The following is a 15262-nucleotide window of genomic DNA, read 5'->3' on the forward strand; positions in this document are numbered from 1 at the left end:
GCATAGCATGTAAACAAAATAAAAGTAGCTTTATTGTATTTTAATAATACAAGTCAACATTAATGCTAGAGGTTTGTGCAAAACTGTTATGGATAATGAATGAAATAAACTAGTTTTGCACCAAGCCCTTAGATTTTATAATATATAGTCTGTAGTAGAAATAAAGTTCGAAATATCAAAACCCTCAACTTTTGAAGTTCCACCCCCAGTTTGATGACCTAGGGGGTATAAAAAACCCCACACCAAAAGTCTGGTGGGAACCCTGTTTGTATTAATAAATGATTCCGTCTCTGATAATGAATTTATGCTGCCATTTTTTAATGTAAATTTTGTGTTTTGTTTCGGATATTTAATGTCATTGGCAGTCTAGATACAAGAAACATTATTATGTTTGGGTAGATGACACCGTGCACCTGTTCACTTCATAATTCCAAAGACTGAAGTCTCTTATTTAAAATAATGGGTTATTTTCAACCCATTTGAAGTTGTCACATGTATACATATTAATTACCGTAAACACTTGAATATATTACACATGTTTTTTGCGATTTTTTTCATTTTCACAAAGGGGTGCATATTATACACCAAAGTAGAGCTTCATACATTTTTTCTCAGTTTGATACCATGTAAATATCGTCCAAAATCTGACAATTTTTGTCAGCTGTCTGAGGTTAACGTTATTTGCACCTCCTATTTAAGAGTGCTTTAGGCTGGGTCTAAAAGCAGGTACAGTACCGTACGATAAAGTTGGTTTTAACTTTTAACTGCGTATTTTCATTTTTAATTATAATAATAATAATAATAACAACTTTATTTTACGTGGATAACATATTTGGTGTTTAACCAATTTTCAATATGGTCCACATTATCAAACAAAAAATACAAGATTAATTACAAAATTTACAAATCAGAGAACAGTAATGATTGATAAATATACAGCTATACAGCTGAGAAACATCATTTAAATCACCATGTGTTCACAATGTTGGTCAGTTGTCGTACATATCCAACAACGATGGATAATGGGCCAGTAGAATTATTAAAACCAAATGAAATGCAAAATTTTGCGTCTCTGGGCTACAGGTGTAAGATCAGTAAAAACAATTTCTTTCAGAGGCTGTTCAAATCAGTTGCTATTAAAACGGTTTGTTTGTTATTTCTGTATTCCAAGCCAGTTGTTACTGATCAATACAGTCGACCAAACATTGTTTAACAAACACGCAAATTAACTTCTCCTTTAATGTCCCCGTAATTATGAACTGTTTGTTCGAATGTATAAAGCTTGTTGACGAGGTGTTGACAGTTTTAGAAAGTGACATGTTTTCAGAATACCTGTAAATATCGATGATATTTTTAGATGTCAGTAACCGTTTAAACAGCGAGTTAGATTTTCATGCCAAGTCCTTGTTATGCGAGCCACAAACAAAATTCTGATTTTCAACAGTCAGGGGTGTAACTGTTTCAAGTTATCGCAGTTTATAACCCATTTGAGTTACTGCTTATATTTTCATAACTTGTTTCAGTTATCATAAAATATTACAAAGCCCTCCTGTGCCAATTCCTCATTTTGAATATGACTAATGCAATTATTTCCTGAATCCTTGAACTCCTATCTTTCCAGCTATGCAGTAAAAATTTTTACCAAGGCTGATAAAGTTTTACGCAAAAGGTTTAAAGCTGTAAAACTCTAAGCATCCCATTATGCTTATCAGGTCATGATCAGACTAAAAGAGAATTTGATTAACCACAGATTGCCACTTATTTCACTGTATAGGTCACTTTGTGAGAACAGCAAAAAGACTTTTTTTGAATAACTTACCTGAGTTAACTTATGTTTTAAAACTTATACAGGTTATAAAATGCTTGAAAAAATAACTGAAATAGGTTACATAACCTAAAACAGTTACACTCCTGACTGTTCAATGCATATTATTTTCCAATGTATGTTTTTTCCCAAGATTTTGATACAAGATCGGGAATGCGTAATATACATGCTAGTGTAATATATTTGAGTTTTTGCGTTAATGGTTAATTTATTGGAGCGAGTAAGTCTGACCAGTGTTTCATGACTTTTTTTAATTTTTTAATGTCTTCATTTTCCTAACAATAAAATACAGATACAAGTAAGGCTTAGAGGGATGACAACTACAAAATATTAGATCATAAAATAAGTCATCCCCATAAGCCAGATGAGTATTAAAAGCTAATTCAGGCAGTCACCCTGAACAGTCATAAGACTAGAGATGCAGACAGGCACAATGAAATGCACTGATATATTGTGGTCAATAATAAGCAAATACTCATCTGAAAGTTTGGCATATAATGTGGTTATTCAAAATCACTATGGTAAAATATGACAGTCGTATAGGAAATAGTAACCACTTAGTGTTAATTTATTTGTTTGCAAAGTTTGGAGTGTTCATTGACAATAATAATTAGACATTTTTTTCTTGGTTTTTTTTTTAAGTTCAAAAGTTGGAGTATTAAAATGTAGCAAAAATCTTTCGCAACAGACAACTGTTATTGACAAGAGCTGAGCTACCAGTTACTTGTGGTGTTTAATTCTTCATGTGAGGAAGCCATCCAGCTGGCTTATGGAAGGTCGGTGGTTCTACCCAGGTACCTGTCTGTGATGAAATAATGCACAGAGGGGCATCTGGGATCTTCCGCAACCATCAAAGTAGGAAAGTCGCCATATGACCTATAATTGAGTCAGTGTGATGTTGAACCCAATAGAACAAACAAGATAGGGGCTTAGAATAACGAGAAAGTGGCATATAATAGCTAGATTGTAAATTTGGTGCAATATCTTTTCAGAAGTTAATCAAAAACATTCATGCCTTGAAGTGTTGAAGTGATGCCCTAGTTTACATTGGTTACAACAGATCCCTTTGCAGAAAGAACACAATGAAGGGCAAAGGGAAGGGAGCTCAGGACAAAGAATGCCCACTTATGTTTCCTGACTTGGAACCAGTTGATCATGTGAAACAGTGTCCGAGATATACAGCTAGTAAGTACATTGATCACTATTTGTTATAAATTTGTCCTACCAGTTGCACACATGAAATAATGTCCTAGATATGCATCTAGTAAGATTTAGGATTGCTAGATGTCCATCATCTGTCCATTGGTTGTCCATAAATTCTTTAATTTAAAAGTACTTTCCTCTTAAATCATCGAGTCAGTTTCAACCAAACTTCACAGAAATGTTCTTTGGGTGGTCCCTTTCAGATTGCTGTAGTCTAGGTAATCCTTGAAGAAAGCTTGGTGCCATGGCAAACAAAAATAAACACTTTAGGTATCATTCAATTATTCTACTTCATTTAAATACATGGCCACCAGAGGACGGGGCTAGTTTACCCTGTGATCTGGTAGAGCTGCCCATACTATAATTGTGTTTTACTTCACCAAATACAACCTTCCCTCCCATTTGTCTACCAAAATGTCAAAAATACATCCACAATGAAATTAAATAAAAAAAAAACAGCTTAGATTTGAAGTTCTGTGGCCAACTCAAGTGAAAAATTAGTATTCAGTAACCTGCATGACTAGACCAGATGGCTCCCATACTGTTAGGCCTGGATACACGGCTGGTAAGTAAATAACTCCTACATTTTGATCATTTGAAGCAGCTGAATATTGGATGTGCATAAATTCTGTGAAAGTCTATATATATATAGTTTGAAGAATTACAGATAGGAGAGACAGGTGAAAAACACAAAGACTGATGCGAAGGAGGGAATAATTAACAAGAATTATTGTTCGAACAAATTCTTACACAAGAATTTCTAAAAGGAAATAATGAAGAGTCATATGTAGATGAAACACTCCTTATTTAAAATTTTAGCACACTTTCCTAATTTCAAGAAACTTTGGAATTTTTCTTATGTGACAACTAAATTACATCTATGACTGAAAAGAAAATGAATAACGTAGCTTTAGACTTGTCAGAAAAAGCTTAGGAAAACAGATTATCAAAACAATTCATCGCTCTAGTAATTTACCTTCAACTGACAGAAGAATGCCATATGAAACCTTTTACGGAGAAGTCTCGGAATTCATCCAGATTTCTTGTGGAGAAGTTGCCAGATACATGCAGAGAAAGCATGAAACTGACCACTTAACATGACTAAAATAATACTGATAGATAGTGAAAAAAACTATTATTTCATTTTTCCAGTTTTGTCTCGAGGGGAGGGAGAAACTGTTGGTTTGGAAGAATTAGATGTTATACAGGCAGATCTAGAGACACTGTTAGCAAATGCTGGGAAAAAAAACTATTATGTTCATTTTTCCAGTTTTGTCTCGAGGGGAGGGAGAAACTGTTGGTTTGGAAGAATTAGATGTTATACAGGCAGATTTAGAGACACTGTTAGCAAATGCTGGAAAAAACAAACTATTATGTTCATTTTTCCAGTTTTGTCTCGAGGGGAGGGAGAAACTGTTGGTTTGGAAGAATTAGATGTTATACAGGCAGATTTAGAGACACTGTTAGCAAATGCTGGAAAAAACAAACTATTATGTTCATTTTTCCAGTTTTGTCTCGAGGGGAGGGAGAAACTGTTGGTTTGGAAGAATTAGATGTTATACAGGCAGATTTAGAGACACTGTTAGCAAATGCTGGAAAACGACTCAAAGTGTTGGAAAATGAGATGCAGTTGCTGACAAACTGGCAGGAAAAATCAGGAGAAATTAAACCAGTGGGAAAAGTTAAAGGAGGAAAAGTGGTAAACATTTTCTGATCATTTTACCTGGTACACTTGATACTGCCATACCCCCTTGGTGGGTATTAATGGCTAGGTCGGGTCTTGACTTTAACTTTTTGTCTAAAATCACATGTTTAGATGTCTCTTTTCTTGAACTTTGGCAGTATTTGATTCTCTGTGATAAGAAATAGAATATTAGTGCATAACTCAAGTGTTTTTTTTTACCCTAATATCATAAAAAAATTTGAACTGATTTACTATATGGAAATCTCACAGACCTAAATGCTTCAAAGTTTATGAAGCAAGCAAAGCCTGACTACTTTCTTAGCTAGAATTTCTGTGAATAGCCTGGTAAACAAAAAGGGTTAAAAATTCATACTTTATTATGAATAATATTGAGCATCTGCGTATTTGTAAAACTATATTGATTTATTATCTTGTTACATGTTTACATACATGGTTTGAAACCTAATAAATGGGTTTTACCTACTTCATTTATGTTTACATACGTTGTATCAATGTTCGTTGCAAAGGGTAATAAAAGAAAGGGGACCTCCGTGGCCAAGTGGTTAAGGTCACTGACTTCAAATCACTTACCCCTCACTGGTGTGGGTTTGAGCCTCACTCAGGGTATTGAATTCTCCATGGGAGGAAGCTATCCAGCTGGCTTATGGAAGGTTGTTGGTTCAACCTAGGTACCCGCCAATGATGAAATAATGCACGGAGGGGCACCTGGGGTCTTCCTTCACCATCAAAGCTGGAAAGTCACCATATGACCTATAAACCCAACAAAACTAACAAAACAAATAAAGAATGTTCTAATTGTTGACAGCTCAGACACAATATAGAAAGAAATTCTTCACCTTTATGTGCATGTATTAAATCCTGTCTTTATACTGGTCTCTTCTAGCAACCTGAAACTCCAAGTAAACGAAGTAAAGCAGCTGAAGATAAACCCAGCAAGAAGTTCAAAGAAACAAGTGGGAAAGCCTCGACTGTCCTGTCAGGGGGTAAATTGAAGACTAAACTGTCACAGGTAAGCCAGGTGGTTCAATGTAAATTATGCAGTGCACATAAATCAGAGATTTTGTTTTACAGACTAAATTGAGGCATCTCATTATAAATAAATGGTACGAAGAATTCTTATATATGATGCTTTTAGGTTAATTTGTTATTTTGCTAGGACAAAATTTAAGTGAAGGTTGACTATATAAATACACAATACATTACTGAGCTGGACTTTAACATTACCTGTCAGGTGACCCTGAGGGGAATGCTGTCTACCATTCAGACTTATTCTTATATTTGTAAAATTTATGTGCATGTAATGTTGACCGCTTCAGTAGCCTAGAACAGATCGCCTGTTTCGAGTATAGGAAGTCGGGGGTTCTCACCCTAGCTGCATTATACCAAAGACAAGAAAAATGGTACCAGTAGCTTCCTTGCTTGACACTCGGCATTACGAGAATAGTTCTTGTACTTGTCACTCTGGTCAGCTTGGTGTCAGCATAATGTGACTGGATGGGGTATCATGTCACATGTCTACGTCGTGATATTCCAGTGTGGCAGCACTATAAAGTTGAGCACTGTGCTTAATGCTACAAGAAGACACTATAGTTTTTAGCTCACCTGTCACAAAGTGACAAGGTGAGCTTTTGTGATCGCGCGGTGTCCATCGTCCGTGCGTCCGTCCGTGCGTGCGTAAACTTTTCCTTGTGACATCTCTAGAGGTCACATTTTTCATGGGATCTTTATGAAAATGGGTCAGAATGTTCATCTTGGTAAATTCTAGGTCAAGTTCGAAACTGGGTCACGTGCCATCAAAAACTAGGTCAGTAGGTCTAAAAATAGAAAAACCTTATAACCTCTCTAGAGGCCATAATTTTCAATGGATCTTCATGAAAATTGGTCAGAATGTTCACCTTGATGATATGTAGGTCAAGTTTGAAAGTGGGTCACATGCCTTCAAAAACTAGGTCAGTAGGTCAATTAATAGAGAAACCTTGTGACCTCTCTAAAGGCCATATTTTTCAATGGATCTTCATGAAAGGTGGTCTGAATGTTCATCTTGATGATATCTAGGTCAAGTTCGAAACAGGGTCATGTGCGGTCAAAAACTTGGTCAGTAGGTCTAAAAATAGAAAAACCTTGTGACCTCTCTAGTGGCCAAACTTGTGAATGGATCTCCATAAAAATTGGTCAGAATGTTCATCTTGATGATATCTAGGTCAAGTTCGAAAGTGGGTCACATGCCATCAAAAAGTAGGTCAGTAGGTCAAATAATGGAAAAACGTTGTGACCTCTCTAGAGGCCATATTTTTCATGGGATCTGTATGGAAGTTGGTCTGAATATTTATCTTGATGATATCTAGGTCAAGTTTGAAACTGGGTCAACTGCGATCAAAAACTAGGTCAGTAGGTCTTGAAATAGAAAAACCTTGTGACCTCTCTAGAGGCCATACCCTTGAATGGATCTTCATGAAAATTGGTCAGAATGTTCACCTTGATGATATCTAGGTCAAGTTCGAAACTGGGTCACGTGCCTTAAAAAACTAGGTCAATAGGTCAAATAATAGAAAAACCTTGTGACCTCTCTAGAGACCATATTTTTCAATGGATCTTCATGAAAATTAGTCAGAATTTTTATCTTGATAGTATCTAGGTCAAGTTCAAAACTGGGTCACATGAGCTCAGAAACTAGGTCACTATGTCAAATAATAGAAAAAACGACGTCATACTCAAAACTGGATCATGTGGAAAGAGGTGAGCGATTCAGGACCATCATGGTCCTCTTGTTTACTGGAAAATTGTTGAAAGAAAAGTTAAATCTGAACTTACAAACACACACACACACACACACACACATAATCTTACTACTTATCTTTTGAAGTTAACCTGAAACTCCTTTGTTTAAAAAAAAAAATGCTTTAAGATAAAATTGTGGTAAGCATTAATCACTAAATGCTAAAGAAATCAACTGATTGTTTCTGAAATAAGTTCACTTTAATTGACATTTCATTCAGCTACTATATTTCAGTTTTTCTAAAGCTATAGATTTCAGGTAAAATACTTAAATTCTTGTTAACAGGTCAAACCACCAGATCATGTTGATCATCTAGAACCAAACCCTATTGAAATACCCAAACTTCCCAAGAACAATGCTGTGAACAAATTCTGGACATCAGTAGAGCCCTACTGTGCCGATATATCAAATGATGACATTAAGTTTCTTGAAGAACTCATTAGATCTCACGAGGATGATTCAGAATATTTTAAGGTTCCATCTCTAGGCATGCATTATACAGAGAAATGGGCAGAGGAAGATTTGATTGAGGAACAAAAACAAGGTGAGTTATATTTGTTTTAGTTACTGCATATTGAGTTGTATGTCACAGTCATACCTTTTGCACCCACTCGAATTTTGGGGGCATATAAAGATTTGTTCTTGTTTTAATACCTGTGTTCTTTTATTGCATTCCCCTTTCATTTTCTGTTTATAGTACAGGCTTTATCTAACAAGTTGATACAAAATCTTGTATCATCATCAACTTGGTGTTTTCTAAATCTGTATCACCTTCCTTGGTTTGTTTCAGTATTAGTAAACAGTAGGCTGTGAACGCTGGAAAAGGAAAGTAGAATAAAAAGTTAAGACTAGGGTTGAGAAAACACCAAATGGATGATGAAACAATGTATATAGGTAGATAAATTACAATAGTGTGTTGATCTTGATGTTTTGTATCACATCAGATTGGTTGTGTTATTTATTGTATCATCTTCATCCTGGAGACATTGACAGTGCAGTAGAGTTATCATAATGCCACCTTGATCTGCAGTATTGTATTTGGCTGTACTGGTTTTCATATTCCCTATTTATCACAAGTTTCATGAAGGGTATTAACACAACAGCTAGTATGAACTGGCCATGGTCGGGGACTGCTATGTTACTAGGACTTTGGTTCCAAAAACAAGTACTTTCAGTTATCAGAGGTAACATTACTAAAATTACATAACACAGTCATATTAAATACAGCTGTATACAGATATATTTGTTATTACCTGTCAGGTTCAAAGATAAGTGACAAACGGAATGGAGTGGCAGATACAAATGGAGCAACAACATTACTAAAGACAGCAGAAGCTGGGTGAGTTTATATAAAATGCTGTTTCTTCCTTGTACGTTTTAGTTCACCAAATTACAAAGTACTCAAGATGAGCTGTTGTGATCACAGGTTCTGTCTTCATCATCCATTTTGCATTAAAAACAATTTTACTGTAACACTCTAGAGGTCATAATGTTAGTCCAAGAGCATAGGGAGTTTTGAAACTGGGTCATATTGAGTTTAAAAATGGTAATTTAAAACCATGTTTACACTCTACAAACCATATTTACACTTGACCTATATATGAAACTAAATCAAAATGTTTGTCTCTGTGAAATTAAGGTCAGCATTTAAACTTTGTCGTCCTACTTCATATAGTTGGTAAAGTCAAAGAAAAAACTTCGTTTACTCTCTGTAGGCCTTATTTTCTATCTCATCTATATGAAACCTGGTGAGAATGTTTTTCTTTATCAAATGTAGGCCACTTGTGTAACTGCGTCATCTGGCATCAAGAACTAGATAACGTGGTCAAAGCAAAAAAAAACCTTGTTTACACTCTAGATGCCACATTTTCTTCTTGATCTATATGAAACCTGGTTAAAGTGTTTGTCTACTGAAATCTCAGTGATTTGGTCCAATCATAGAAAAAACCTTATTTACCCTGTAAAGGCGTTATTTTTTAACCTGATCAGTATGGCAGCTGGTCAGAATGTTTTTACTGTATGAAATCTGGATCAAGTTTGAAAGTAGGTCTTCTCGATTAAAAAACTAGGTCATTAGGTTAAATCATAGAAAATCATTATTAACATTCTTTAGGCCTTATTATCTATTTGATCTATATGAAACTTGGTTAGAAGTCTTTAGTCTGTATAAAATCTGGGCCAAGCTCCAAACGGGCCAAAAAGCAAGGTCACTAGGTGAAATCAGTCAAACATTTTAAACATTTCAGAAGCTATAGTTTTCACCTGATCCTAAAGCTTAGTCACACTGTTTATCTTAGAAAAATAGGTGAAGTATGAAACTGTGTCAGCAGAGGTCAAAAACAGGGTCACTAGGTCAAATAATAGATCAAAACCTTGCTCTAATACTAGAGGCCACATTTTATTCCTGATCTCCGTATACCTTGTCAGAATGTTTGTCAGATCCAAACGTCTGTCATCTAGGGTCAAAAACTAGTTCACTAGGTCAAGGCTTGTCAAAACATTGTTCACACATTCTACCTAATATGCATTATGTATGGTCAGAATGTTTGTTGTAATGAAATTTTGGGTCCTCCGTGACTGAAAGGTTTAAGTCACTGGGGTTGAATCATTTGCCCTAAAACTGTGTGAGCTCAAAACATCACTGGGTGTAGAATTCTTTCATCAGAGAAAGCCATCCACATGGCTATGGAAGGATGCTTTTTCTACTAAGTTCAGGTTCTGAAATAATACCTGGTTTGGCACCTAGGATCTTCCTCCACCAAAATCTAGTTTTCATAGGACATATAACTGTGTTATTGTGACGTTAAGCTCAAGAAAACAAAACCAAACAAATATAATGAAGTCTAGATCATACTGGATACTAGATCATCTAGGTAAGAACTCTGTCAGGTGAGCGATACAGGGCCTTACAAAATCAGTCTGAAGCATTTTGGAGAATCATTTATCTGGAGTTTATATATTTTTATATACTTTTATAATAAGATTGTTTAAGGAAAGTTTCAAATTACAAGTCATAACAGTGCTGTGTATTTTGTTCTGGGATTAATTATGTTTGCCCTGTTATCATGATAGAACATCCATTTTTGGTGCAAGAATTTCAGTGCTACTCTGTGGAAGCAGCATACCAAAGACATTAAAAATTATACCAATAGCTCCCAAGAAGTATAATTTTATGTTTTAATTGCAACTTGTAGACTACATGATGAGTCTCCATTTGGACCTCTGACACAGAGACTCGTGTCTGCCCTTATAGAAGAGAACATCATGACCCCAATTGATGATGAGATGGATGATGTATATCCGGAAGATGGTAAGTATTGCTGATTGCATGATAGGCAGTGTCTGCAGTTTACAGATCTTTAATCCAAGGAGCCGGTCTCCTTGGCTGAGTGGTTGAGTTCACTGACTTTGAATCACTTGCCCTTCACGGATGTGGGTTTGAAACCTCACTTATGCTGTAAAATTCTTCATGTGAGGAAGTCATCCAGCTGGTTTAAGGATGGAAGGTCGTTCTACCCAGTTACCCGACATAATTGGAAATAAACATAATGTAAATATGTCAGTTTGTTTTAATAAATTCTCGAGAATGCTTAACTCAATTGTGAAACTGGCCAATTGAATAATAGTTTTTTCTTTCCAGTCCAGAGAACATTGTGTGACAATATTATTTTATGACAATATTGTGCTTAATTTTCTTATTATGTGTATTCTGTTGCTTTGTCTAGTTTCATGATTTACCAATGATGACAATCGGTGGAGTCTACTGTTGTTGAGGGTTGTTCTGTTCCAGCTGGCCTCTGATCCTTCAGATGGAGCAGTACTCCCTCAACAGTGCATCATTTGGTCCTCCCATTGTTATCATGGGGTATAGATACTCACTGTAATTTTCGCGGGGAATTGAGGGGAAATACTGGAGGATTAAACATCATTGAACCAGCTTCCAAGTTTTCTTTACAATTATTTTATTTGAACGCATGATTGACTTCATAGGTAAACTTAATACAGCAAAATTGCCTGTCATGTTCCATGAAAAGAGAAACACAATTGTACTGTTATTTGAAAACTGTAAATTTATCGCTTTTCAAAAATAAGGATATCTTTAGCTGTCTGTTTTGAAGTGATAATTTATTTGAATATACTAATCCTTGTTCATAATTAATGTATATTATATTTCAGAATCTCTGAATGAGTCTGCAGCTATTTCACCAAAGGAATTGGCCAAACAGCTGAACCTTGGTAATCCGTCCCACCTTGAGAAGAGGATAAAAAGAGAATTAGAAGAACAAGGTATAGAACTCCCAATTTTCTAATGGTCATGCAGGGTTATATTGCATGTTTGTTGTGGAGTGTCTAAAATGAAACCTTAACATCTGTACCCTCAAGTTTCACAGGTCTGTATTAATACTTTTGGTTTATTAGATATCTGGTTTACAAAGTACTAAAATCTACACACTCCAGCATCTAATCTTCCCTCCTGCTTTTACAGGTATTTTAGACTTTGAAGAGGATGATGAAGATGATGAGAATGATGAAATACTGCGTGAACTCCGAGCCAAGCAGGCAGAATTGAAGGTCATTTGTCAACACAATATTATGTCAACAAAGAGATTATACAAATTGGCAAAGGAAGAAATGGCCAAACAAGAACTAAAACGGAAGTTGGCTGTATCTGATTCAGAGGTATGGGGCATATCATTTCTGTCAGAATCCATACAGGTTATATAGATATTTCTCTGTACTGCTCCCACAACTTCAAAATCATTCAGCTCTGTTTCAAACACTTTATGGTACACAATATCATATTTCATGAAATATAATTTGATTTATCATGTGCTAGAATTTAGGGATCGGTATGTCAAAACCCAAGATTAAAGTGGCCTTGAGTCTGAAAATGGTTTCCAGACTATAGTCTTGTAATACTTTGGCATTTTGCCTTCAAACTTAAGGATTGTAAAGGTGAGCTGTAAAAGAAGTTAACATAATTTTCTGTGCAATCCCTCAGTTAATTTGTTAATGAAAAATAATTAAAATAAATTATAGGATGGTTGTTTGTGGAGGTGAGGTAAGGGTCATTGTGTCATGGGTCAAGTCTGCTGTGACCTTGAGACTGAAAATAGTTTCTGATCAATAACTAGAGAATGTTTAGGTCAGTGGCCTTCAAAAGGGTAATTGCCTTTGTTCAGTAGTAGATGATCTCAATTATTTTAAGGGTGGGTTAGGTCAAGTGTTGAGGTCACCGTGTCCTTGAGGTGAATATTACTAGTAGATTCTTGTAGCTTGTTACTTGCACATTTATATAAATTGGTTGGCAAGAAAATCTACTGTTGAATTTTTGCAGCCTGTGTTAAAGTTGAGGCTTAGTCCTATTTTGTACAATATAATACTTTATTTAAAAGTAGACTAGGAACACTTTACAAATCTTCTTATGCAATGCTTAGTATTTTTAATACATGTATCTAAAATGTTACCTGGGATAAAGGTCTGAATCTTGGTACACATTCGGACAATTATATTGTAAATTCGTTCCGAACCTTAAATAAAATAAATTAGAGCCATCTTACAATTTTACACATTTCACAACCACAACCAGTTTTTAAGAAGTCACCAAAAAAGCTCATAAAAGAACCAACATTTTTCAGTCCAAACACATTATTTTGTATATATAAAATATAGGTCATGGATGCTTATCGGAAGGTACAGCTAACAAAGCAGAAGAAGAAAACACCAACAAAGAAGGAACGTGATGCAGTGATAAAAGCACTGAAAGACAGGGAACTGCTTATGAAGCAGATTGATATCAATGTGTAGGGATATAACTGGACCTATAGTGTAGATAAAATAGCATCATGGGAAAAGGTGTCATATTGAAGCTTTCAAAAATGTTTTGGTGAGAAATCTTGTTTTCTGTAATTATCAGAGTGCAAGATTCCTTATGGAGAAGTTGGTAGCTGATCAGAATGACATTTAATAATGAAAAAGTGAGAGACAAGTTTCTGATGGTGAGAATTACACTTTTATAGAGTAATACAGGTAGTTTATATTGAGTATTTATAAGTCACAAGTCTAAAACTTTTTCTCTAGATGTTGAAAGCAGGAGCAGTTTTTGAAAGAGTAGAAATGACTGGAGTAGAAAATGTTAAAAGACTAGGTTGCCTTCACCAATATGGGTTCGAAATACTGTTTTGGGTATACAGTCCTTCATGTGAGGAAACCATCCAGTTTGGTAATCCAAGGTCATTGGATCTACAGATATTCTTGCCTCTAATTGAAATAACGCCTGTGGATGCACCTGGTGTCTTCCTCCATTGTCAGAAGCTGGAGAAATGGTCACATGACCTTAGATTTTGTTAGTGTGACTCTTAACCCAACAAAAACAAAGAAAGAAAGTCTAAAAACTGCCCGCCGTTACATGACTGAAATACTGTTGAAAAACGGCGTTAAACCCAAAACAAACAAAAACAAAATCATCAGCATTGTTGCCTGTGTCAGTATCATCACTAGCTACATCTTCACTGTCTTCTTGCTAACTTTGTGTCTCAACTGGTAATTTCTATATCTTTACCAGTGGCATTCTCAGCATCCTCATAATTATAAATATCATAATCATTATGGTCAGTATCATGACCTTCATGATCACTATTTATAACCATCATCATCATCATTATTATGAACTGCATAAATACTGTATATATTATTTGTTTCATCTACATAGTCAGTATCATCATTATGAACAACTGTTCCATCATCACCTTCCCATCATGAAGAACTACTGACATGTTATCAGTATTGGGATAGTGGTAATGGTTCTTGTCTTTCCCGAGACTGCATTGGCAGAAGAAAGGAAAGACTACTGTGATGTATGAATTATTTTGAATGTCCTCTAATAGATTTCAGTAGAGTTTGGTTGCTTGGCTACACATCTTAAAACAGATAAACCTATAATTTAGATTGATTTTGCTGACCTTTACTTTTTCAGTGGTTCTGCTCAGCTGTTAAATTTAACAGAAACACAGAAAATGCTTTATAAATTTTCATCATTGTTATATGAGTAATATTTGAATTAAATTCTTTTAGTGTCTGTCAAACTGTTCACCTTCTTTCAGCGGAAACTAAAAATAACAAAAAAACTTGGCAGACATCAAGATTTTGATTGACTCAGATTGTATAAAATACTTACGTGCCCCTTTTGCCAAGTAATGAACTGAAATTCAGGTGAACGATTTTAATAGGGCCATTAGACCCTCTTGTTGAATTATTGTGTTCATACTTTTGTACATTTTCAATTAAATGTGGTAGAGATAATAAATTTTAAGCAAATTTGTTCTTTTTGCGAATTTGTTACCAGAAGTGTTCGTTACGACGTTGTTAGATAAAATTCTTACGAAAGCGTCGTAAAGTCTATGCTTGTAATAATTGTTTTTTTTAGCTCACCTGTCTCGTAGTGACAAGGTGAGCTTTTGTGATCGCCCTTCATTTTTCGTCCGTCCATCGTCATCTGTCTGCAATTTCTTGTGAACACAATAGAGACCACATTTTGCAATCAATTTTAATCAAACTTGCACACAACTTGTATTGGTATAATATCTCGTTTTTTTTTCGAAAACTGGTCAGATCCCTTCATGGATTCTAGAGTTATGGCCCATTAAAGGGCCAAAATTTGCCATTTTGGCTTGTGAACACGATAGAGACCACATTTTGCAATAAATTTTTATCAAACTTGCACACAACTTGTATTGGCATAAGATCGCGGTCC

At 35.3% G+C, this 15262-nt stretch overlaps 1 protein-coding gene across 2 annotated transcripts in view; it reads left to right on the forward strand.

Annotated features, from left to right (window-relative positions):
• Window positions 1-15262, forward strand: part of LOC128550094 (transcriptional adapter 3-B-like) — a 59932-nt gene that overhangs the window by 971 nt on the left and 43699 nt on the right. The window contains exons 2-10 of one of the 2 annotated variants that reach the window (XM_053528251.1): window positions 2818-3010; window positions 4537-4727; window positions 5617-5742; window positions 7795-8053; window positions 8770-8848; window positions 10704-10819; window positions 11686-11796; window positions 11996-12189; window positions 13183-14826. In XM_053528251.1, the coding sequence (XP_053384226.1) occupies window positions 2908-3010; window positions 4537-4727; window positions 5617-5742; window positions 7795-8053; window positions 8770-8848; window positions 10704-10819; window positions 11686-11796; window positions 11996-12189; window positions 13183-13317 (1314 nt within the window). In that variant the 5' untranslated portion in view covers window positions 2818-2907 and the 3' untranslated portion in view covers window positions 13318-14826. Of the gene's footprint in view, window positions 1-2817; window positions 3011-4505; window positions 4728-5616; window positions 5743-7794; window positions 8054-8769; window positions 8849-10703; window positions 10820-11685; window positions 11797-11995; window positions 12190-13182; window positions 14827-15262 lie in introns of those variants that run through there. The other variant, XM_053528250.1, reaches the window with a different exon arrangement.

Source organism: Mercenaria mercenaria, chromosome 17, assembly GCF_021730395.1.
Source record: "Mercenaria mercenaria strain notata chromosome 17, MADL_Memer_1, whole genome shotgun sequence".
NCBI lineage: Eukaryota > Metazoa > Mollusca > Bivalvia > Venerida > Veneridae > Mercenaria > Mercenaria mercenaria.